Source organism: Theropithecus gelada, chromosome 9 (assembly GCF_003255815.1).
Source record: "Theropithecus gelada isolate Dixy chromosome 9, Tgel_1.0, whole genome shotgun sequence".
Taxonomy (NCBI): domain Eukaryota; kingdom Metazoa; phylum Chordata; class Mammalia; order Primates; family Cercopithecidae; genus Theropithecus; species Theropithecus gelada.
The window spans coordinates 45,016,992-45,042,286 of record NC_037677.1 but is presented as its reverse complement, the minus strand read 5'-3'; the positions used below and the strand labels follow the sequence as shown (position 1 = coordinate 45,042,286).

Sequence of the window (25,295 nt, the reverse complement as noted above, 5' to 3'; positions counted from 1 at the left end):
CGCAGAACTGCTTTGGGCGAATCAACCCATTCACAGAGCATCATTTACTGAGCACCCGCTGGATCAGGTACTGGCCGTGTCCTGGAGACACAGTGAAAACTAGAACCCAGTCCTTCCCCACAGCCAGATGTGCCTGGGACACAGCCAAGGTGACACTGAAAATGTTAGGTGCCACAGTGAGGCAGGCACAGGGCATCTGGTTAGTTGGAGTGAGCAGACAGTCAGAATTCAGGGGAAAAATTCCAGGTAGAGGGTATATGCTATTTGCAAACACTGTACATCAGAGTGAGAGCAGTCATGGGGACTTGAGAGCAAGTGGCTTGCTGGGGGCCTACAGGTTTGTGTTGGTTGCAAGAGCAGGAGAGAGAGAAGGCAGGCCCAGGGGGTTAGACTGCCCAGACTACGCTTTAGCCTGGGCATGTGGAGGTCCTCAAGAGAAGTTTCAAAATTCTTTCTTTGTTTATTAAAAAATTGATATATGTTTATTATAGAATATTTTTAAATTACAGAAAAGTGTGAGAGGGAAACTCCTGTTTCCAAGACCTAGTTAATTCTTGTCACACCTGGATGCATTCTCTTGTAGTATTTTCTATGCATAATACATTTTAAAAATCATAGTCATGATTATGCTGTAGGTATTATTTTGAGTCTAATCTTTTCTTGTATACCAAAAACATTTAAACATTTTCATTACGAACACTTACAAGCACTGTTCTGAGATCAGAATAATATTCTGTTATGCTGGAGAGTTCCTGGTTTCTTCATCATTTCTCTATAGTCAAATTTTTAGATTCTTTCTATATTTTGTTATAAACTGTGTTATAGATGGCACTTTTGTGCAGATATTTCTCCCACTTTTAAAAACATTTTCTTAGAATAAATTATCAAAATTGAATAATGAGAATAAAGGAGTTATGAACAATTTTTAGATTGTTGATAAGTTTTACCAAACTTCTGATATCTAGGGATGTTAACTGTAGAATGACAGGTGAGAAGAGCCCTGAAGCAGGGAGATGGGTCATGAGATGATTGAAGAACTCCGGGTAGAAGATTTTGAAACCTAAACTGAGGCAAGGGTAGTGGGAAAATGAGGGCAGCAGGTGAAAAAGCCATAACTTGAACCAGAAGTGACTTAGAGCCAAATGACAAGGGAAATACTATGTACCAAAACACCACAGGGCTGCTACTGAAGGCAGGACAAGAGGGAGAGTGACAGTCATCAATGTATATATTATAAAAAGAGAATATTCTTTGTATAATATAGATCAAGATTCAATTCAACTTCTAACCTCTAACTTCAGATCAAGAAGTTAGAATGACCAAACAAAATCAAAACTCAGAGAAAGAAGGAAGGAAACATATAAATGAGAACATAAATTAATAAAATAGGAAGAAAAAACATACAAAGAATCAACAAGGACAATTAATGTTTCTCCTAAAACAGACAAACCTCTGTTAAGATTGGCCAAGAAAAGAAGACAGAAGGCACAAATGAATAATATTAGGAAGGAAAATGGGAGAATACCACAGAAGAATGAGCAATTAGAAAGGAAACAAGACAATTGGATTAGTAACTTTGTGCCAATAAATTAGAAAACTTAGCTTATTTGAGCAATCTCATCGAAAACAGAAGTTTTCAGAGTGCACTCTAAAATAAATAAAAAACCCCAATGATCCTAGAACCATCAAGTAAAGTGAGTCACTGGTTTAGAATCTGTTGAAACAAACAACAACCAGAAGGGAACGCCAGGCCGGGCACTCATAGGGAAATTCCACCAGTTGGGAAATAGGTTCTTTCTAGCTTCTTTAATGAACTAATCTTGATGGCAGAACACAAAAGGACAGTACAGAAAATGAAAAAGTACAGGCTAATCTTATTTGTAAATATAGGCATAAGAGCCCTGAATGTAAGATTAGCCAGTTGAACCAGGCCAAGATAAATGTCCTGGTCCTGGATCTGAATCTGGAAAAGAGGATTGTGGAGGAAGCCAGCATGGCCTGGAGAATGGGCTCCCTGTACACAAGGGAAAAGGAGATGTATATAAACGGCCATAAAACCCCACTAAATAAGATAGTGTATCTTGACTGCAACTGTTGCTGCCCCTTCTGAAATGCTGTGGCCATGCTCAGGCAGTCTGGCTCCAAGACGTCCTGGCCACCAGCATGGCCCAGGAATTACTGATGCAGGAACCCGTCATGCTCCATTGCCTGCTACTAGCATGGCCATGGACACCACCCTTCCCCACTCTACCCTGAATAAAACTACCCCCTTCAGGACCTGGTGCTTTTAAAGCTGGATTTAAGAAAACAAACCACCAATAATAACCAGATGCTAAAAAGCAAAGCAAAGTGAAACAAAATGAAATGAAACAAAATAAAATTTAAAGATTGAGAAGAGAGAATTTCAAAAAGGGAAAAATGTTTCCCAAATGTCATGTTCTGCCTACACCAAGTAAAGTGAGGTGAAGGATGTGTATGTGCCCATTGGAGGTCACTGACAGGCTTACTGACAAGTTGTGGGGTCAGAAGCCACTCAGAAGTAAGGAGAAGCGGCCAGGCTTGGTGGCTCATGGCTGTAATCCCAGCATGGGGAGGCCGAGGCGGGTAGATCACCTGAGGTCAGGAGTTCGGGACCAGCCTGGCCAACATGATGAAATGCTATCTCTACTAAAAACACAAAAATTAGCTGGGCGTGGTGGCGGACGCCTGTAATCCCGGCTACTTGGGAGGCAGAGGCAGGAGAATCACTTGAACCCATGAGGAGGAGGTTGCAGTGAGCCTAGGTCATGCCATTCTATTCCAGCCTGGGTGACAAGAGCAAGACTTCGTTTCAAACACACAAACTAAAAAAGAAGTAAGGGGAAGTGTGGGGAGACTGAAAGTGGAGGCAGTCAGTGGATTTTGGAAAATAGCAGAGAGGAAGTTTCAGAACTTTTGTTTTGTTTTGTTTTGTTTTGTTTTGTTTTGTTTTGTTTTTTTGAGACGGACTCTCACTCTCAGACTGGAGTGCAGTGGCGCAATCTCGACTCACTGCAACTTTTGTCTCACGGGTTCAAGTGATTCTCTTGCCTCAGCCTCCCGAGTAACTGGGACTACAGGCACACACCACCACGCCAAGCTAATTTTTGTATTTGTAGTAGAGATGGGGTTTCACCATGTTGGCCAGGATGGTCTTTATCTCTTGATCTCATGATCCACCTGCCTTGGCCTCCCAAAGCACTGGAATTACAGGTGTGAGCTACTGTGCCCAGCCGGTTTTGTGTTTTAAGATGGGAGAGACTTAAGTCTGTTTGTAGGTTGAAGGAAAACCAGACAGTTTAAATACTAGTGGGAGAAGAAACTGCTAATGAGACACATCCTCAGAGGAGACGAAGAGTTTGAAAACAAGAGAGTGGATCACAGGAGAAAGGGTGGGATCCATGATGACTGGTGTGAAGCAGACAGGAAGAAGAAGTTCTGAGGAAGGGAGAGACAGGAAGTCGTTGAGAAGGGAATTGACAGGAAGCTATGAGGGAGGCGGGTACAGGAGGTTGTTGAAGCAGGGAGGGGCAAAAATTTGTGAGGGAAGGAGGGACAGGAGGTTGTGAGGGAAGGAGGGACAGGAAGCTGTTGAGGCAGGGTTGGACAGGAAGTTGTAAGACAGAGTTGGATAGGAAGTTGTAAGGCAGGGTTGGACAGGAAGTTGAGAATCAGGGAGGAACAGGAAGTTGTGGGCTTCTAAGTCTTAGGTTTTGGTTTCTTTTCTTTTCTTTTCTTTTCTTTTCTTTTCTTTTCTTTTCTTTTCTTTTCTTTTCTTTTCTTTTCTTTTCTTTTCTTTTCTTTTCTTTTCCTTTCCTTTCTTTCTTGAGATGGAGTCTCATTCTGTTGCCCAGGCTGGAGGGCAGTGCTGCGATCTCAGCTCACTGCAACCTCTGACTCCCACGTTCAAGTAATTCTCCTGCCTCAGCCTCCTGAGTAGCTGGGATTACAGGCATGCGCCACCACATGTGGCTAATTTTTTTGTTTTTAGTAGAGATGGGATTTCACCATATTGGTCAGGCTTCTTGAACTCCTGACCTCACCCACCTCAATCTCCCAAAGTTCTGGGATTATAGGCGTGAGTCACCATACCCAGCCTCTGGTTTCTTAAAGAGGGAACTGGCTAGTTCATTTCTGAGAGTACAGTCATCTCACGGGTGGGAAGAGAGCAACACCTGACACATTATCCACCTGATATTCAAACAAATCTAATCCAGACATCTTAATATAATCCTTAGTACAAGCTTATGTGACACAGAATAACAATCAAAAGATTCAATTATTCATGTTTCTCAAAATTCTGACATTTGGTTTTATGTAATTTCCTGACGAGCTAGGCAGCCTCAAATGGGTGTGGCAACTTATTATTGTTGCTGTGTTCTGGAATGGAAATGGGAGAGGATGGAACTTTTGTGGGAAGCGTAAAGGATGCACCTTATTGTATTAGTGGGTTCGCATCTGACTTTCTTATTTCTGTCAGCCCTTAGCCCCGGGCCTGGCATATCATTTGTTGAATGACTGCATTCACGAATCAATATCCTAAGTGTGCAGGGCTCTTGGAGCCCTTCAGACATTTTTGTTGGGGTGCCATGCTGGATACCCATGCTTTCACTAGAGCTGCCTTCATCAATACCAGCTATCCCAAATGGCAGCTGCCCAACCTCTGTGTGTGCCTTTGGGCAGTGGCTGTGCGTAGAAAAGCAGGAAGTCTGTCACTCTTTTCCTGACTGAAGAACAATCCACCCATTTTAGCTTGTTTTACTTTGTATCCACTCATTCTTTTAAAAAATTTAATGTATCTTTACAAAAGATAGTGGCATGTATGATGCTAGGCTCCAGCGATTAAAGAGGGATAGTCCCTACCTTCACAGGCCTCCTGATAAACTTGTGTTCACTGGGGTTCTTTTGCATTTCCTCTTCAGCAAGAGTAAGCAGTCATGGGCAATTGCTTAACTTTAAGCAAGGTTGAGTATTGACCCTATGGGTCACTATCTGTAGGTGATGCCCATGGGGACCCAGTGTGGAGGCAAGGGAATGGGCTTCGTGGTCAAGTGGATTGACTTTAAAAACAGTCTCTGGCAATTAAAAAAAGTCTGGTGCCAGAAAAGTTACGTAGTCTCCCTGAGTCCCACTCTTTCTAGCTACTAGATGCAGATAATAGGCAGGGTACAGTGGCTCACACCTGTAATCCTAGCACTTTGGGAGGTGGAGGTGGGAGGAACACTTGAGCCCAAGAGTTAGAGACTAGCCTGGGCAATAAAACAACACCCTATCTCTACAAAAAATTTTTAACAACTAGCTAGGCATAGTGGTGCACACCTGTAGTACTAGCTACTTGCGAAGCTGAGGTGGGAGAATTGCTTGAGCCCAAGAGGTCAAAGCTGTAGTCAGTCATATTTGGGCCACTGCACTCCAGTTTGGGTCTCTCAAAAATAAATAAATAAATAAATACGGATAATAATATTTTGGGTCTTTTTATGGCACATCTTGCCACCAGGAAATGTATCAGTTGTTAAGTGCAAGCTCTTTTTGCTGCTATATGAGCACATGCTTATAATCCCACACCTGAACCTTGTATATTCTGAGCCTTAGGAAGTGTCAGTATTTAGAGAAGAAAACTATTAGAGTTCTCTAAAGGGACGTAGACATAAGACATGATGGCATCCATCAGTTCTGCCCCAGAAGGATCACCAGCAGCTACATTTGTTTACTATGAATGAAAACAACCTGAGTGATCCACTTCGCTTTCAGAATCTCAGTGAATTTCATATCTGTGTGTCGCTTACAATTTTGTCATGCAGAAGATGACACTGTGGTTTGGGCTGAAGAATGTGTTGCATGCACAAATTGGGTATGTAGTCAATGCAGTGTAAAACCTGAAAATCTGTACCTGGCTTCTATTTCCAGTCCTGCCACTTGCTGGTGGTGAGTGGAGTCTGTCACTAAGCTGGTCTGTCTCAGCCTCTATTTTCTCCTCTGTAAAGTGGGAACATCATCATTTGTCTTGCAGGATCCAGGGAGGATGACATGAGTTTGCAATATGGACACTTGGGCTGTGGGCCCAAGGCTGAGCAGATGGGGCAGATGGTTAGTGCAGGTATCCTTGGTTGGAACCAGGCCCACAGTGAAGTGCCAAGTAGCAGCAGAGGTGGGGAGAGAAGGCCTTCCTTTAGGGGAGGCGCCTCTCTGCTTGGAGTGTCAGGAGAGTTGATCTGATTCCAGAGCTGGTACATCATGTTGGTAATTCCAAGTCAGAGGATCACATGTCCAGCACTGATCTTCTCATGCTTCCTGCAAATCCTTCTCCCACACCTTCATTTTAGCATATGTTTTGATCTGTCTTCCAGCTTTGGATGAATGCTGCAGACAATCTGGAGCTCAGCCTCTTTTCCCATCTTTTGGAAATCCTTCAATCACCAAGGTAGGCTGGGTCTTGGCACCCTGGGGGTTAGAACTGAAGCCTGAATATCCAGAACAGAGACAGAGAGGGCAGGGTGGCCAGTAGCTCTTCCCTGCTCCCAGAACACTGGGTCCCCAGCTGGGAGCACATGCTTCCCACTGGCTCATGTTTGTGGGGCAGTCTCTTCTGATGGTCTTGGGCCTCAGGAGGGCAGGTGCTGGGGGCTTAGAGGCCTCTCTAGCCCCAGGGACTAGCACATACTGGGGACTCAGCAAATGTGACCAGCGAAGGCCCACTCTCCCTCTAACTGACTTCTCCAAGGCACTTTTGGAATTGGTTAGGGTTCTTTTACCCTTCAAGTGGTAGAAATGCAACTCAAACAAGCTTAAGGAAGGTAAAAGAGGAGGAAAGAAGGAAGGGAGGAGGGAAAAAAGAATAGAGGAAGAAAAGACCAATAAAGAGGGAATTCATTGGCTCTTACAACTGAAAAGAGCTGATCTTATCCCATAGCTGGGTGAGGCTCGCATCCTTTTCTCTGAGCTCTGTTACCACTCTTGCCCCTGCCTCTTCCACGCAGTCTTCAGGTTGCCTAGGCTTTCTTCTGTGGCAGCAAGGTGGCTCCTGGGCAGCTCCTCAGAGCACGTCCTCAGCTTAGCACCACTGGCAGAGAGACAGCTTTTTAAACATGTAATAGTCTAGCTATTGGACTGAGTCTCATTGAGCCAACTCGGGTCCCATGACCAGGCTGGGAACATGGCTTCCCCTCTGGAGTTAGAATGTGGTAGTTCCCAAAGGGAGCCAGGGGCTGTGACCAGAATGAGGGAGAAGGAAGGCAAGGAAATCCACGTATCACCCCACCTGCCTCCTCCTGGCTCAGGCTGGTACAGAGCTCATTGGTGCCTTCAGCATTTTGAATGTATTTGTAAATGGCTTTCCACTCAGCCAGTTAATGAACATCTATTATAAACTTACTACATTTCACACCCTGTGCTTAGAGGTAAAATTTGGAGAAGAATAAGCCACAGTCTGATGAAAAGAGTACAGAAAAACATGCTGTTCAGTGCTGTCAGAGGAAACAGAACCAAAGGCAGCCGGGACTTCTGGGTAGAGGAGCATCTGTCTTCCTTGCTGAGTCCATGATTATAGATCACACACAGAATTGGGTTGGTCCTGCCTCTTTTGTGTTTCAGGGAAGTGGAGCTCAGCAGAATTTAATGTGTTAATACAAAAAAAAAAAGACAGTTCAGGGTGAGGAATCTGTCCAAAGTCACCCTCCGCCACATTTTTCTCCATCATTTTTTCTCTTCCACTTTCTTCCTGTACCTGTACCAGTTGTTTTCTAAGAAACAGACATTTACCCTGGGACCTGTTTTCTTTGGGGGAGTAGAATTTACTGGAAATTGGATTTGTGAGTATCTGAGGGAGGGGGTATGGATAGGTGGATTCTTTCTTTTTCTCCTTTGACTTTCAGTGGTGTGTCTCTCCACTTTGTGGTTTGGGGCAGGCAGGAAGATCACACATCCAGACAAGCTAGTGAAGGGCCCTGCACTCCTGGCTGATGGGAAGTACTCCCTGATCACATGAGTGTCTGCTGTCTTTGTTCTGAATTTCTGAGGCCAGCACTAGTTTTCCCTGGGGCTCAGAATTTAAAAGTCAATAATTGGGGTTTTTCTTTGAAGGTGGTTTCTGGGGGGCGAAGGGGACAGGCAGTGCACACACGAGCGACTCTGGCACTTGGCAGACACATATTCGATGGGTGTCTGACGGCATCTTGACAAATTGCCCAGAGAGCATTGGAGTTAAGGGGCCATGGAACAAGCCTGGCTTGAAAAACATTTTTAGCAGAAACACAGCAAATTTGGTTCATTCCAGTAAAAGCTTTTACTGTCTCTCTCCTGTACTCACCAGGGAAGGACCCAGGAATGCTGAAGCTGCCCACCAGGCACAGCTTATACCCAAGCTTGTCTTCCTATTCAATGAACCAAGCCTCATCCCCTCCAAGATCCCCACCATCATTGGCATCCTGGCCTGTCAGCTAAGGGGCCACTTCAGCACCCAGGACTTGCTCAGGTACCATACCAACCTGCCCGGGGGAAGAGCAGGGCCCCGGGGCTGTTTAAAAAGGGAGGACGGGCCCCAGCTCTCTCCCCATTGTGCTCAACCTTGCATCACTTGGAACCTTCTAGGAATTTTTGTTCAGGGCTGAGAGTTGGGGAAAGGATGGTTTGCTGAAGTCAGGATGGGACAGGCTCGTTTCCCCAGCAGGGCTGTGTGTTTACTGTCCCTACTTCTCAGACTCCCCCACTGCAGCCAAATATTCAGGAATTTCCATAAGCACTGCCGTCCTTGCCTGCTGATGACCCAAATGCCTGGCTCCTGCAGACTCCTGAAGGGCAGTCCCAGCCACCAGTGTGTTTCCCCTTCTCTTTCCTTGTCACTATCTGATTGATCTGGCAGAGCCAGAGTTAGCATCTCTGGTGAATCCTGACTGATTGTAGAAGTCTCTGGAAATACACAGCATGCCATGATGATTTCTCACTTGCAGCTGCATGTGGGTGGGTCTGGGTGAAAACACTGGCATGTACTCAGCGGACTCAGGTGAGCCCGCCTGTGAGCTTGTCCTTCTCTCCCTGTGTGTAAAGGATTGGGCTGTTCGTTGTATATACCCTCAAGCCTTCATCAGTGAATGAGAGGCAGATCTGCGTGGACGGAGCCCTGGACCCTTCCCTGCCTGGTGAGAAGACCTTTGCCAGTTCGAAGGCGGTAGAACGGCCCTCACAGAACCCCTGAGAGGCCCACATTGTGCAGAGGGAGGGGTTGAGCAAGGAAGGGGAAGGCACCCACAGCCTGGCCGTGGTTCCCAAGCAGTGGCGTGTGAGGCTGTCATTTTATGATGAGAGTCAGAAATGAAATAAAATTATGGATTCCTGCTTTGAAATGTGGGACGGTGTTCCAGGCCTCCAGAATAAAATCAGTTCCCTGTAGACCAGCACGTGGGATCCAGGATCCTGCCTCACTTCCTAGTTGAACCCCCACTAACCCTTACTTTCCTGATGAGCCCCAACTCCAGTACTGAAGCACTTGCAGGCCCCCCAGGTGACGGCCTGCCCTCTGTCTGTGCTCTTCACTCGAGGGAAATGCCGCCCCTCCCCCACTAGCCTAGCTGTCCCCAGACTCACCAAACAAGATTAAGTCACTTTCTCTGTGTTTCCAAAGCCTCTTGGGGTTACCCTAGTGGACAGATTTGTAATTTGTTTATGTGAATCTCCCTTTTCACCTAGCCAGATGTAGAACTGCAGCTGTGTCTTGTTCAACTTGTTCCCTCTGCTAGGGCAGTGCAATGGCAACAATCACGACCGCTTTGTCCTGGGCCCTGCAGCTCTGCACTGTCCAAGATGACAGCTCCTAAGCCACATATAGCCATTTAAATTCAAATTTTAATGAATTAAAATTAAATACAATTAAAAACTTAATTCCTCACTCACTGTAGCCACATTCTAACTGCTCACTAGCTACCTGAGGCTAGTGGCTACTCTGTTGGACAAGGTAGATATAAAACAGTTTTATCATCACAGAAGAGTCTCCTGAATAGCATTATTTAATCTAGATAAATTATTATCTCTTATCCTTAAATCAAGCCGCAAGAAATTACTATTCCCATTTTGCAGACTAAGAAACTTAGGTTCAATGAGATTAGGAGCTAATTGAAGATGGGGCCAACATCTAAATAGAGAGAAATATGACTCCATTTCTCCAAGCTGCCTCATCAATTCTATTTCTGCAGCATGGGACGTGTGCCCTGCATTGGTTGTGAAATTACTGGCAACCGAGGGAATGAACAAATGGATAATGGGCCAAGAGTGAACTTATGTAGTCAACCTTCCTTCTCATATGGACTGCATTCTGAAACTTTTACCTAACCAACATATTAAAACATTGTTAATATGTCCTTTCAGGCTTTAATGACTCTTCAGAAGTAAAGTTTCTTCTTCCCCTTGCTCCCTATACCTTTGCTATGATTTGAGTTCTGTTTTTACTGTAGCATAGACATCCAAAAGCCTAGCCTGGGAGCAAGTTGAAAGCAGGAACAAAGAGAACAAAGACCGTGGTCTTCAGCACTCCGTTCCTGATTACTTGCATGATATCAGTGCATAGTAGGTGGTTATGAAACGCTGCAGCCTGTGATAATTTAAAAAATTCTTCTACTGAAAGGTATATTTTCCCTTATTATTTTTAGGATTTTTGTTTTTTGGAGGATGTGCAGCATTGCAGACATCTCTAATTAAAGGAAACTTTAGTAACATTTTCTGAAATTCTTTTTAAGCATTGTGTGGAGGCTAGAATAAAATGCCAAAATTTTGAGTCCCAGCCATGCCACAATTCCTGGGTGAAATAAGCATTTGGTGAATAATGATTGCTTACTGCAGCAAATATTATGTCTCTTTACATCCGTTTTCTCTCAAATCTGAATTCCTTTTTGTAGCTGGAAGCCAAACATCTGGAAAGACAATCTGGCTCAGAAACCAGTTGCTGGAAATGCTGCTCAGTGTAATATCTTCCCCCCAACTTCATCTGTCCTCTGAGTAAGTAGCTCCAGAAAGAGCAATTTGGCAGGAGGTTGCCTCATAGAGGGTGTGGCATTAAACCTTTTCTTAATGAAAAGTTTAGCATCTCTGAGTCTGTTTTCTGCAATGTGTTTCCTGCACTAGTCAGAAAGAAAATTATATTCTCTCTACCCAATGAACCAGACCTTGCCCTAAGATATTCTGATGCAAATGTTAAGTGGACATGAGTAACTAGAAACAGATTTGGTATAATTACAATAAACTCCTTTTGTCACCATTGCTATAGTGTAATTGTTATTGTTTTGGCAGTTGTGACAATTACTGATTTTGATGTCCTGTACTTGGCAGACAATAGAGTGAAGAACTCGTGAGCCTAAATAACATCTATCGAGGAAAAGTCTTGCCAAATTCTTCTGCTATTTACTGTTAGTGAGTTTGTTATTTTTCCAAGTTGGAAAAAGAAGTATCTACCTTCAATTAACTTCTAAAATCATGTGTAATCATAAAGCTGATTCCATTAACTCTCCCCACTGCCTGCCTGCTTTACCTCCAACCTTGGAGTCATTCATTTGACACCTAATTTGTTGAACATCTACTGCATGCCAGACACTGTTCTGAGCTCCTAGGATGCAGTGCTGAGCAGGTCAGTCCGGATCCTTGCTCAGCCTAGTGTGTATGTGCATCTGGGGTTGGGGGTAAAGAGTTATCCCTCAGTAAAGCAGCTTTATAAATAGTGTTTAATAATTTACCAGCCTACAAGTCTTTTCTTTCTTAGAATCAAAACACAGTAGAACTGGAAGATGCCTTGGAAATGAGATAGTCCAGCCTCTTTCTTTTCCATCTTTTTGAAAGGGAATGTAGTGCAGTGCCTAACAGTTGGGGTCAGGCGTCTATACCTTCTGGATTCGAATCCTAGCCCTGTCCCCAGGGACCCAGGGGAGGCTACTTAAGCTCTGTATGCCTCTCTCTACTCATCTGCATGACAATAAAAAATGTATTATGTTGGTGAAAATGTAATTGTGTTTTTTCCATTACTTTTAATGCCAAAAACCACCAATATTTTTGCATTGACCTAATACTTTCAATAGATGACTATAGTGAGGATGAAATGAATTAATATATAGATAATCCTGAGAACGGTGCCTGGAATACTGTAAATTCTCTGTAAACTAACTGCTATTATGGCCATCTCCTTCATCATCACCATCACCACCATCACCACTACCATCATCACCATCATCACCACAACATTAATCACCACCACCACCATCAACATCATCACCACCATCAACATCATCACCACCATCATCAGCACCACCATCATCATCACCACTGTCACCACGACCACCATCAACATCAGCACCACCATCATCAACATTATCACTGTCACTACCACTACCACTATCATCATCATCATCATCACCACCACCATCATCATCACCATCACCACATTAATCACTATCACCACCACCACCATCAACATCATCACCACCACCATCAACATCACCACCACCATCAGCAACATCATCACTGTCACCACCACCACCATCAAACATCATCACCATTGCCACCACCATCACCACAACATTAATCACCATTACCACCACCACCATCAACATCATCACCATCATAATCATCATAATCACTGAGGAAAATGATCAGAGCACATCAAGAGCTCTGCCAAAGTCATCTAGTTGCTAAACATCAGAGGCAGGGCTAGAAAAGAGGACAGTCTCTTCTCTTCACTCCTAGTCCAGTACTCATTTCAGTGGATACCAGCCAGATTCTCACTATGCCTAGTGTGTCAGCTGAGAACACAGGTGGAGCCTTCACTGGCTCCCAGAAGTCTGGGTCCTTCGCTGAGTCCATTGTCTTTGCTGGATTGGCCACCCATCTCCCTGCCCTCCTGTTTCATCCAGTTCCCATCAGCAAGTCTGTATTCTCCAGACTCATCATTTTTGAAAGTGACAGTTAATCATGGGGTTTTATTGTGCTAAAACTGATAAAAAATGCACAAATATTGGACTATTCCATTTAGGTAAATTTTGACCAGTGTGTCTAAAAAGGGAGATGAATATTCATTATGTGTTTTATGTGACTACATTGATGGTAATTAAATTAGATGGGTGGCTAGTCATCTACTGTGTAAGTATGAATAGTAGTTATGTAGGGCTATTAAGGGGCATGCACATTTTTACATGTATTAATACAGTTTCCAATTGCTTCAAAATGCTGTGGCCAACTTACACTGCAACCATTAATAGACAAATGCTTCACTTGCACAACAGTCTTGCCAGCATTTCATTTTACCATTCTTTTTAAATATAATAAATAATAAGTGATGTTAACCTTAACTTGCCTCTCCTTGGTGACTTGTAAGGCTGGACATTTCATATTTTCTGGACATGTCACTCGCTCATGGACTGAGAGATCATTGATTGCATTTATTAATCCCCCAGGTCAAAGGAAGAGATGTTTCTGAAACTGGGGCCTGACTGGTTCCTGCTGCTTCTCCAGGGCCACCTGCATGCCAGCACCACTGTGCTGGCATTGAAGCTGCTGCTGCACTTTCTGGCAAGCCCCTCCCTCCGCACACGGTTTAGAGATGGCCTGTGTGCAGGATCCTGGGTAGAACACAGCACTGAGGGCGTGGACATTGTAATGGGTGAGCATGTGGCTGTCACCAGGAAGTGGGGCACCACCTAGTCCTGGGATGTGTATGAGGACCAAGACAGGCCCCTTCTCATTTGAGACCATCACAGCTCTGTGCAGCAGGATCACCTTGAGCCCTGACTCCAAGGCCTACATCCAAATGAGCCCAGCCCCACTGACATCCTTTGCAGGATCCGCCACAGCCTCACTGCACAGACACTGGAGGCTGCGTTCATTCCTCCCACCTGCTTAGCCCTGTTCTCCTGGGCACTGTATACTCTACTTCCTCTTCCTGCGGGGATGCCTATTCTTCTGATGTGGATTCATCCTCAGATCTCAGTTCAAATGCCACTTCCTCCGGGAGATGAGGGGTCTCCCTGAATTGGGCACCTCTGTTATATGATCTCTGCCCTTATTATTTTTCTCTGTAGTGCTTAACAAAATTCATAAGTATTTGAGTATTTAATTGCTTAATGTCTGTCCCTGTCACTACAGTGCAAGCTTCATGAGTGCCTGGAATTCTGTATATTTGGTTGAAACCCTACACGCTTGTTGCCTAATTCAAAGCTGCCCTGTTGCCTCCTACGTGGTGGGCAGCAAGTATGTTTTTGAGTGAGTGAATGAGCATGTCAGGAACAGGGAAGGGAATTACTGTTGAACGCTTTCTTGCTCACATCTGTGTGTGAATATATTTTATCATCCAGCATTTCTATGGGATGGGTGGGTGGCCAGGTGTTCCCTTGCGTATCCAGGCCCCACCTTGACCAGCAGCTGTTCTCAGCTGACTTTTGTGCCCCGTTTGCCTAATCAATAGACAACCTGAAGAGCCACCCGCTACTGCCTGAGCAGAGCCCGTGCCTGCTTCCTGGGTTCCGTGTCCTGAATGACTTTCTGGCCCACCACGTCCACATTCCAGAGGTCTACCTCATCGTGTCCACCTTCTTCTTGCAGACGCCACTCACAGAGCTGACGGACGGGCCCAAAGTAGGTGTTCAGAGCACCCACGGAGTGACACACTTGGTTTTCTGATTCCACATGACTAAGGCTGGTCGCCAAGACCCTCTGCACTTACCTCCCTCTGCTTCTTCCAGCTCAGATGGGGTGCTGGCCTGCTTCCCTCCCTAGCAGCCCACACCCTTGTACAGCCCTTCAAATGCTCTCCTTCCAGGCCCTTGACTTCCTCGGCCTCTGCTCCCATCCTTCCTCCCAGCAAGCCTCTGATTTGGATTAGTTCTATTTTAAAACCTTCCTTTTGGGCACAGCTAGGGGAATGACATGATGCTGGGGTGGCCCTGCCCCAGCACCCCAGCCCCTGATCCTCAACCACCCACTTAGGTCATCACCTTCTTGCCCCTGTTGCTAGGACAGGGAGACTTTTCAAGGCTGGTCATGGATTCCTTCAGCTTCTTCCTTGGGTGACCTCACCCCATAGTTTCCCTTCCTTCCTTCCTTCCTTCCTTCCTTTTTTTTTGTTTTTTGAGACAGAGTCTCACTGTGTCACCTTGGGAAAGCGCAGTGGTGTGATCTCGGTTCACTGCAACCTCTGCCTTCTGGATTCAAGCGATTCTCTTGCCTCAGCTTCCCAAGTAGCTGGGATTACAGGCACCCACCACCTTGCCTGGTAAATTTTTGTGTTTTTAGTAGAGATGTAGTTTTGCCAAGTTGGCCAGGCTGGTCTCAAACTCCTGACCTCAGGTGATCCACCCACCTTGGCCTCCCAAAGAGCTGGGATTACAGGTGTGAGCCACCGCACCCGGCCCCCTTTCTTCCTTTTGTATTTTCAGTTTTTCCTTTTCTATCAATCCGTTCCTCATAAGCCATAATTATGCTCAGCTGCATCCCACCTAAAACCAGAGGCTGCCCCTTGATAACACTCCTGACCAACTGCTGCCTATTGGTCACTTTCCTGTCCTTCCTTGGCCACATTTCTCCAAAGAGGACTCTGTACTCACTGTATGCACCTTCTCCCTTGCACTAAATTCAGGTGACTTTCACACCTGCAGCATCAGGGTCAGACTTCATAGCTGGCACCAAGCTCCCTCATCTCTGACTGCCTGATGTAGCTTTCCAACCCAGCTGCAATTCACCTGCCCTCAGCTGTGACTCTCCTAAATCATCTCCAGTAAGACCAGCTGCTCTGTGCTCACCCGCACTGCTGCCCTTACTCACTCCTCTTTCCCACCATCGTCTGCCTGGGGAGAGTGTCCTCCCTTAGCACTCAGCTTAGATGCTACTTCCTACTTAGACCCCCAGAGAGAGGAGACCATTTCCTCCTTTGTGCCTCAGTGTAGTTTACCCTATATGGGTGCCACCAACACAAATGTGTGCCTGCCTTCTTAGAAACTGAGCCCCTAAAGAGCGGGCCCACCTTTCACTCAACTTTCTGGAACCTGACAAATAGCCAACTTGGAAACTGTTTCTTGGTCTTAATCGAGTTGAGTTGAACTGAACTGAATCGAAATATGGGAGGGGCATGGCTTTGCAAAGAGCAGGTTAAAAAATATACTCCTTTTGAATATCTTTATAGTTGACAAATCTAAATCTTGACATATGCTAATGGCATTGTAGATTACACTTCAAAATAAAGTTTTTAATATGCTTTACTAAGGTCATTGAGACCCTGAGTTTTTATTTCGCTAACATATCTCAGGAAACAGATGTCTGCTAAGTGTTGGAACCTGTGATAGATGTTTTACATATTTTATTTTGCTTGATATTTAAACAATCCCATGGGGTAGCTAATGTAATTCTCATTTCACAGAGAAGGAAACTGAACTGCCAAGAAGCTCAATAGCTTGCCTGAGCTCAGCTATTAAAAAGTCAAAGTCAGGCCATCCTGATTCTAAACCCCAGGTTTAGAATCTCTCTAAACCTCTACATGCCGAAGTTTCCCCTGAAACCTTTGAATTCTTTATACATCTTATATAATCTAATTTATAAAAGTTAATTAAAGTTGATTAGCATGTTGACTTATGATGTCAGACCAAAATAACTGAACTAGATGCCAGTCTCTAGGAGGTCTTCAGCACTTTCTTAGAGGTGCTTTTTCCCTTATGCACCATCTAGTGGGGTGAAATTATTCCTATGGATCAACCACCTAGGCTGCTACTGTGCTCTTTTGCTTTTCCCACTGGGGACCCCCCTGGAAACATGTGAACTGGCTGCAAAGCTGGTTCTCTTGGTGAGTAGCAGTAGGTCTGCTTACAGCCCCTGCCTCCTCTTCCAGGACAGCCTTGATGCCATGCTTCAGTGGCTCCTGCAGAGGCACCACCAGGAAGAAGTCCTCCAGGCTGGGCTGTGCACAGAAGGTGCCTTGCTGCTCCTGGAAATGCTGAAAGCCACCATGAGCCAGGTGAGACCCATTCCCCACATGCTGCCCCAAGGAGGTTCTGATGGGAAGACCAGTTTGGAAGGGTCACCTTGACTTTTCTCCTACCATCTTCCCACTAATGCCAGTAATTAGCTAGATCCTGTAGAAGAGGTGAGGTAGGTTCCTAGAGGTGACTCAGGGGCACAACTGGAAACCCAGCCTATAGGTCTCTGAGCTTTATGTGCTCTTGCAGGTGATACCTGTTTATCATTTGTTTAAGCATTGGGGTTCTTCACTGGGAGATTTATTGCCTTCAGTCAAAGGGAACATTTCTTAGCAGGAGGAGGGGCCTCTCCTCTCAATGAGTCCATCTCCTTGCTCATGAGTGACCTGGGGAAGGGACCTGACTTAGTGAAGGCAGATGGCCGCCAGTTGCAGGCAGGGCATGGAGAGGCTTCTGGAGTGAGAAGCTTTTAATTTGAGCCTTCAAGGTCCAGTAGAGGTGGGTGGTGAGCAGAAGAGTTATTTTAGGCATGGGGTAGAGGCCATGTGACTTGTGAACAGGAATAATTAATGGTGAGCCAGGTCAGGAAGGGTTTCCAGAAGAGGCGGAAAAATTCTGACCTCATCCTGTAGGCACCAAAGGCAATTGGAGGCTTAATTGTATGGGGAAACTTACTGCTTTTGTAAAATGATACATGATTACCTTTAACATTTAAACAAAAGGGAAAAACAGAAAGTAAACAAAAGGGAAAAACAGAAAGTAAACAACACCCACCTGACATACATCCACCCAAAAATGAGCACTGTGAATTTGGTGGAATCTTTCCAGACGCTTCTCCAAGATTCAACCATATCCTCACAGAGGATGAGACCACATGCAACCCTTTTGCCTTTTTTCCTCAGTATTTGTGGACCTCTTCTCAGGCAAATAAAATAAAAAATAATGGAGATCATTTGTATTTGTAATAGAAATTTATGTTGTTTTACAGAGTGTTGTTCGTAATGAACTTGCTTAAACAAATTATCTTTCTTTCTATCTTGATGACCTCCTTAGTGTGTATTCTGGGATGTGGTATAGCAGGTCAAAATGTGCCTTCATGCATTTTCTTTTGGATGTGCTTCTCAGAAAGATTGAATTAGTCATTATGCACACACATCCCACCAGTGAATATCTAACTCATCTTGTACAGAAGGCTCAGCCCCATCCTCACAGCCTCAACATCATGGCCAAACTGATGATGGCTTCATAGTTGAGTTCTTTTGCATTTATTGTTAGTGAGGTTGGAACCATTTTTCATATGTTTATTAGTTATCTTTATTTATTTTCCTCTCTCTCTATTTTGCTGTCAATTGCCTGATTATGTCTTTTGCCAGTTTTTCTGGGTGTGTGGGATTATGCTGAAAAAGTAGAGATCCCACTTTTTGCCCTTTTTGAAACAAGTTTTTTTTTTCTTTTTTGAGACAGGGTGTTGCTCTGTTGCCCAGGCTGGAGTGAAGTGGTGTGATTTCAGCTCACTGTAGCCTCCGCTTCTCAGGCTCAAATGATCCTCCCACTTCAGCCACCCGAGTAGCGGAGACCACAGGCGTGAACCACCATGCCCAGCTAATTTTTGTATTTTTGTAGAGACGGGATTTCATCATGTTGGCCAGGCTCAGAAGTGTTTTTATTGCTATTATTAGATACCCTTTTAGTACATAATTCGATCATCCTATGCTTTTTTTTTCTTGTAGCCAGTTTCCTATGATGAATTACATCAATAGATTTCTTTGCATTCTTGTGAAGACCTCATTTAGTCACTCTGTCTTTATTCTGTTTGTATTTTTTCTTTCTTTTTTTTTTTGACGGAGTCTCGCTGTCGCTCTGACTGGAGTGCAGTGGCACTATCTTGGCTCACTGCAACCTCTGCCTCCTGGGTTCAAACGATTCTCCTGCCTCAGCCTCCTGAGTAGCTGGGATTACAGGCGTGCACCACCACCACGCCTGGCTAATTTTTGTATTTTTAGTACAGACGAGGTTTCACCCTGTTGGTCAGGCTGGTCTTGAACTCCTGACCTCGTGATCCACCCACCTCAGCCTCCCAAAGTGCTGGGATTACAGGCGTGAGCCACCATTCCTAGCCTCTGTTTGTATTTTCTTTATGATTTCATGCATCCTTATAAATGATATTAGCCTGCAGTTTACTTTTTGTTATATATTTTTCAGGTTTTTACATCAGTATTATGCTAATATTATATAAAAAAGACTTCTTTCTTTGTATTCAGCGAGATGTTAAATCCATGATTTTTGTCTTATTTTAATTGTTCCTATGAGATTGCCTGGACCTAAATTTGTCCCATTATTATTGGCTTGTTTAGGCTTTTAAATGTCTTCTTGACCTAGTTTAGTTAACTGATATTTTAAAATAATTTCCCATTCATTTAATTTGCACAAATGGTCTCCTATAACTCATGTCATTTTCTGTGTGATTGTTTCTCCCTTCGTATTCTCAGTTTGTGTCCTGCTCTCTCCTTCTCGGCCTCTCTTGTGACTTAGGAGTTGAAGGCTTGTGGACTTAAATAAATAACCAGCTCTTGGGTACAGTTATCAGTCTCCTGATTTTATTTCTGTCAATTTCTAAGATTTTGATTTTGGCATCTTCATTTTTTGTTATGTTCTGGAATTTCTGTGACTGCAATTTTCAAGATCTATTTGATTCACATTTGTTAATGTCCATGTGGTGGAGATTTTTGGGTTGTAAACTTTTGTTCTCTATTTCTAATTATGTTTTTGCCCTGCTGAGATCATGTGATCTGTATACTTTTCATCTTTGAGAAATTTATTCATGGTTTTATTGTAGGCCTAATGAGCAATTAATTTAGGAGTGTCTGAAAAGATGTATATTTTCTGTATGGAGCATAAGGAATCTGTTACCTATTTAATCAAGTAATGTTATTCAAAATAAAGTAAACAAAAGGAATCACATGCAAGCATTTAAAACAAAGAAAATATGTAATATGCTGAGAGAAGTAAAGATATAAGACCAAACATGTACATCTTAACAGCAAACATAAAAAGGTTAAATTTCTATATTAAAGATGTGAATTTTAGACTTGGTGAAAAACAAGACTCAGCCTTCTAGGATATAACATGTATGTATATACAGCAATAACAAAGTTACTTAGTGAATTTGGTACAATCAAGATCTGTGTCAGGAAAGCATCATCTACCCAATACAGTAGACAAGTATCAAAAATAAAACTCAGGAACTTAAAAGATAAGAGAAAAAGGCTAGAGGTAAACATAGAACCTACTTCAGAGGGTTGTTGCGGGGGTGAGAAGAGGCATATGTATGAAGCCCTTACAACATCTGCACATTTTAAACCCTTCCACAATTAACGTTAGTGTCTGGTGCTGATCTGAAGTCTTAATGTGTCTTGTTGAAAGTCTCAGGAAGGAGTCTTCTCCCTAGACCTCAGCTCCTCTGGTTAGGGAGGCAGCCCCCATCATGCTGCCCTGCACCACCTCTCACCAAGTGTGCCTCAGCCCCTGGCAGGTTCTGAGGATGGCGCCTGGGCACAGACGTTCCCAACCAGCGTGCTACAGTTCCTCAGCCTCGTGCACCGCACCTACCCCCAGGACTCGGCGTGGCGAGCCCCGGAGTTCCTCCAGACCTTGGCCATAGCCACCTTCCCCCTGGGAGCCCAAAAGGTAGGACATGTTGCTGCCCTACCCAGAGAGAGCAGGTGTAAGCATCATTATCCTTCAAGGGCAAAGGGCAAAATCCCTCCCCACCCCCCTAAAATTAAAATACATTTTAAGGCAACTTGAGGGGAACATTGAATAAGCAGCTTGGGTAATCTTCCTTTTTTGGGTGAGATACACCTCGAGGTCATTTTCAGCTCTGAGATTCAATACTTCTTTTGAGCTGTTAAGAATCTCAGTAACGAGAAGTCTAATGGCAGATAAAGTCCATTCTCTGTGCCATACACAGGCACTGACAAGGGGAGACAGTGAATCTCATTCCAGGAAGCCTGCTACTGTGCACCATATGGGGGAGGGCAGTCCTGGGAGGGCATCCTGCAAGAACTTTTGCTCTCGGGACCCTCGTCCCACTTGCAGTCCCCTGGGCCATGACTTGTGTGCCCTTCTAGGCAGTGGGTTTGCAGAGGCCCAACTTAGAGCCAGGCAAGTCAAGGGGAGGGCAGAGCCTGATTTAAGGATGAAGTCTTGAGTCTTATGCTCTGGTGGTTAGAGAAGGAGCTCTGGGAAGACATGTGAGTTTGGGGCCTCCAGCTAGGCCCAGCAGGTCAAGGGTTGGCTGAGTCAGGGCCATGTGGGACTCAGGTAAGCTAAGAGCTCCTGGGAGCTGAGAGGCGAGAAGCAGGTGAGGACTAAAGAAGAAGGTCAGGTATGGAAGAAGGAAGGGCAGAAATTCACACAACCATCTCCACTCTGGTGGATTAGGAAGTGGAGACCCAGTGAGGGCAAGCAAGCTAACTGTGTCTTCCTGCAAGTTGCCAACTGTAGCTAAAGGAGCATATTTGAAAGGTGAACAATGCTACATAGGGGGGTTTATAATCCATGTCAAGTGCAATGCCGGGCCTGGAGTGGTTGCTCCATAAACATTTGCTAAATGCCCAAATGAATGAGCAACATGCTCTCTTAGCTAACCTTTTCCAGAAGCATACCCATGGCGACAGCCTCCATCTCCTGAAACCGGTGCTTTAGAGAACCTGAACTGCCACCTGATGAAGGTGGTGTCTGAGAGGGAAAGCTGAGATTCAGAGAGGCAAAGCAGTGCTCACCAGTTTCCTCCAGGCTTACTGAGGGTCACAAAACCCATCTCCCAGATTGACTGGAAGAGTGAAATGTACTGAACATCATGCGATTAACAAGTGACAGAGCCAGGGTTTAAATCTCACTCTTACCCTAAAGCCTTGTCCTTTTCATTACAGTCAGTTTAAAATAAAATTAAATGGCCAAATAAACTTTAAAAGTAATTGGTTTTAATAAAAAGACTAAATATAAAGACCAGAAGTTTCATAAAAAGATAACATAATTTTGAAATAGTTTTATGAGTGTATATCAAGTAACTTACTAAAAAGTAAGATAAAAAACAAAGCAAACAGTCGTGAAGGAATGCAGCGCTGGTTGTAGGAGAGAGGGGGATAGGACCCGCAGCCAGAGGTGCAGGCAGCCTGGCCAGGGAGGGAGCAAGGGCGAGCCTACAGGCTGCCCCTTGACACTTCCCTGGGCGGGTTTTCTGCAGGGGTCCAGAGGCCTAACATTCTCTATGCAGATACCCAGCTCAGCCCCCATGCCCAAGGGTCAGGCTCGCCATCTGCTGAGTTGGGGTTCCAGCCGAGTGCCCCCGCCAGCAGCCCAGGTGCATACTCTGACCCAGGGCTCCTGCTCCCCATGGTCAGCAGTTCCTGCCCAGGGGAGGGTCTGGCCCAGAGTCACATCCCCAGCTGACCGCAGGTGAGGTCAGGCTTTTGCCTTGGGGCTTCTGGCTCTAATTCCAAGGTGCACCTCCCAGCCATCTTTGCCTTTTGCAGCTCCAAGTCAGCTCTGCCAAGGCTTTTGTTGTCTAGAAAACATACCAGACCCTCTTCATGCAGAAGGCTGGTGGCCAAAGGCTTGGATTTGCTGTGAATTTATATGGCATCTTTCCAATCAAGGCTGCACGGAGCTAATTAATGCAGTCACTACCTCCCTAGGTGCCATTAAATTCATTTTATGGCTTAATTAAGAATGGCCGCATTAATTTTATGAATGAGCAAAGGGAGGTGCTAACAGATGAATGCGCAGGAGAAGTTCATGGGCTGGGAGTCAGGAGTCCCTGGCCGCGTGTCCTTGGGCGTGTCATTCGGCCTCCAGCATCTTTGTGTCCTCCTGGACGTATCTGGGGTAATGACCCCTGTCTTACTGATCTCCCAACATTTTATAAATATAAAACAAAGGAGTGGATGCCAAAGCACTTCAGGAATTAGAGGAAAGAACTCTTTGTAGTCCCACTTCTCCACCGTTCTTGCCTGGGGATCCTGTCTGTGGGCATCAGCAGAGACTGGGCAGGAAGTAGAGGTGAGCTCCCCATCACAAGATGGGCACTGACTCTCTCTGACTGTCTACCAGGGGCTGGGCATTGCCACGTTCGTTATTCTCTCATGCCATTCTCCCAGATCCGGTGTCAGATGGTTTTTATTGTCTCTATTTAACCGATGGGGAGCTGTGGCTTGGAGATGTGAAGCAGCTTGCTCCTGGCACATTCCGGAGTTCATCATGAACACTGCAGGCCTCTCTGACTCTATGGTTTAGCTTGTTTGCACAACACTTGGCATCTCATGTTCTCAAACTGCAGCAGGCCACCTTATGAGCAGCTGGACCCTGGGCAAATCGCTTTCCTGTGCAGAGCCTCAATTTCCATACATGTCACTGGGCATGACAATAATCGTGCCATGCACATGGCACAGGTTGGTAGGAAAGAGCTTGAGGCAGGGCAGGCCACTCATGTTGGGGTTCTCTTGTCTTTGAGGGGGCTGGGACTGAGTCCACCCGGAACACCAGCAGTCCTGAGGCTGCAGCTGAAGGCGACAGCACAGTGGAGAGTCTCCAGGCTCCCACCGAGACACATCCCGCCCGGAGGCAGCTAAGGGAGTTCACGCAGCTCCTCTTGAGGGAGCTTCTGCTTGAAGCACCCAGCCCCAAGCAGTGGCTGCCCCTGGAGGTGCTCTTGGAGGTGGGTTGGAAAAGGTGACGTTGGGCTCTGTGCTGTGGAGGCTGCTGGGATACAGGCACTGCAAGGGCAGGATGCACCCAGGGAGACAGAGGGCCTGGGGGCCACAGCGAGTGAAGGGGAATCTGTGAACCATGGGCTCCAAAAGAGCAACAGGTGATAGAGGAGTGAGCGCAGGGTCCCTAGAAGCAGAGCCAGAGGTGGAAGTTTTGTGTAAGTGAGTTATTGGCCAGTGGGTTGGAGGGGGTGTTCTCAGGAGAAGCGGGGAGAGAGACAGAGGGGCAGGAGGTGAAGCTAGCCCAGAGGTGGTCCCAGCTGGAGCCTGGCCCAACGGGGGTTCTGGGGTTGCTCTCTGCCTCTCAGGGCTGGCCCCACCTGCAGCACCTGACAGGTAGCCATGGGCTATGGGCTCCCCCGACTTGCCTCCTTACCCTCGGAAATGGGCGTTGCTTCCTGGACGAGGCAGCCTGGTCACAGAGGGTGGTCCCCCAGAGAAGGGGCAATTGTAAGCAGCCCACACTGGTGGCAGATGTGGCCTAAATGCCCCAGCCAGGCTAGGGAGGCGGTGGGCACTGGGTGGACACGATGGCCCTGTGGTTGTTGTCTCAGTCCCGGGCTGTGCTTCCAGGCTTCTCCAGACCACACCACCAGCCAACAGAAGCGAGACTTCCAGTCCAAGATCCTGCTTTCTGCTATGGAAATATTCCACATGACAAGTAGAAGTGACGCAGCGATGCTCAGAGGTGAGTGGGGCAACTGGTCCTCCCCATTCATGACATGAGGCTGCTGACAGCGGAGGGGAAACCAGCATGCTGGCCGGGAGCTGACCCTAGCTGTGGGATGCTGCCTCCCCCTGGCATCAGTCCCTCCAGGCATCATCAACAATAACTCCCTGGCTCCTGCCTTGGGGCGCAGTGGAGGGGTACTTGCTACTTTCCATGACACCCTTGTCCATGCCACTTACAGACAGAAAGCCCTCTTGTCCTCTGAGCAAAAATTGGCTCTCCTATAGCCTCAGTAGAAATGCAGCCTCTTCCCATAATGGAAGCCAAGATACCGGAATTTAACCTTCTGTGCTCAGCATCCTGCCTGGGTACAGGATAGGAGCACAGTTGATGTTTCTTAAACAATGAACCTGGATGAAGACGCTGCCATGCCCCTTCAGAGCTTAAAATTGAAGTTTCATTTAAAAAACTTGGTTCCAGGACAGCTATACCTTTTCGACAAGCCTAAACAAAAGCCTTTTCTGTGGTTCCCAAGCCACAGGAATCCCTAGGAACATGAGTTCTCCCCTGGACTTCTCCTTGCCTCCCACTCAGAAGCCCTGACTTCATGATCTTTCTCATGGAGAGACTGGAATGCAGGAGAGTAGCAGGGTGGTGAATTGTGGTTTTGGCAACCCCAGTTCTGGACTTGGCTCTGCCACTGGACAGTCATGCGACTCTAGTGAGGTGTCTTGACCCGTGAGTGAGGACGACAGTCGTGGTGAACTCACAGGGTTGTGCTAGGGGTTAGCTAAGATCATCACACACATGGCTGAGCACAGTGCCTGCTGTGTTGGTGAGCATAAACGGACATTGACAGTATGGCTTTATCCTCTGCCCAGTGTAGCAGCAGGGCCCCTGGTCATC

General features: G+C 45.7%; 1 protein-coding gene across 1 annotated transcript in view; it reads left to right on the top strand.

Annotated features, from left to right (window-relative positions):
- WDFY4 (WDFY family member 4) overlaps positions 1-25,295 on the top strand; it is a 298,615-nt gene that overhangs the window by 114,192 nt on the left and 159,128 nt on the right. Inside the window, exons 25-34 of the mRNA XM_025396309.1 lie at positions 6,366-6,439; positions 8,327-8,488; positions 9,061-9,152; positions 10,902-11,001; positions 13,443-13,648; positions 14,450-14,619; positions 16,862-16,987; positions 20,472-20,636; positions 23,464-23,667; positions 24,293-24,407. Coding sequence (XP_025252094.1) covers positions 6,366-6,439; positions 8,327-8,488; positions 9,061-9,152; positions 10,902-11,001; positions 13,443-13,648; positions 14,450-14,619; positions 16,862-16,987; positions 20,472-20,636; positions 23,464-23,667; positions 24,293-24,407 — 1,414 coding nt within the window. The remainder of the gene's footprint in view (positions 1-6,365; positions 6,440-8,326; positions 8,489-9,060; positions 9,153-10,901; positions 11,002-13,442; positions 13,649-14,449; positions 14,620-16,861; positions 16,988-20,471; positions 20,637-23,463; positions 23,668-24,292; positions 24,408-25,295) is intronic.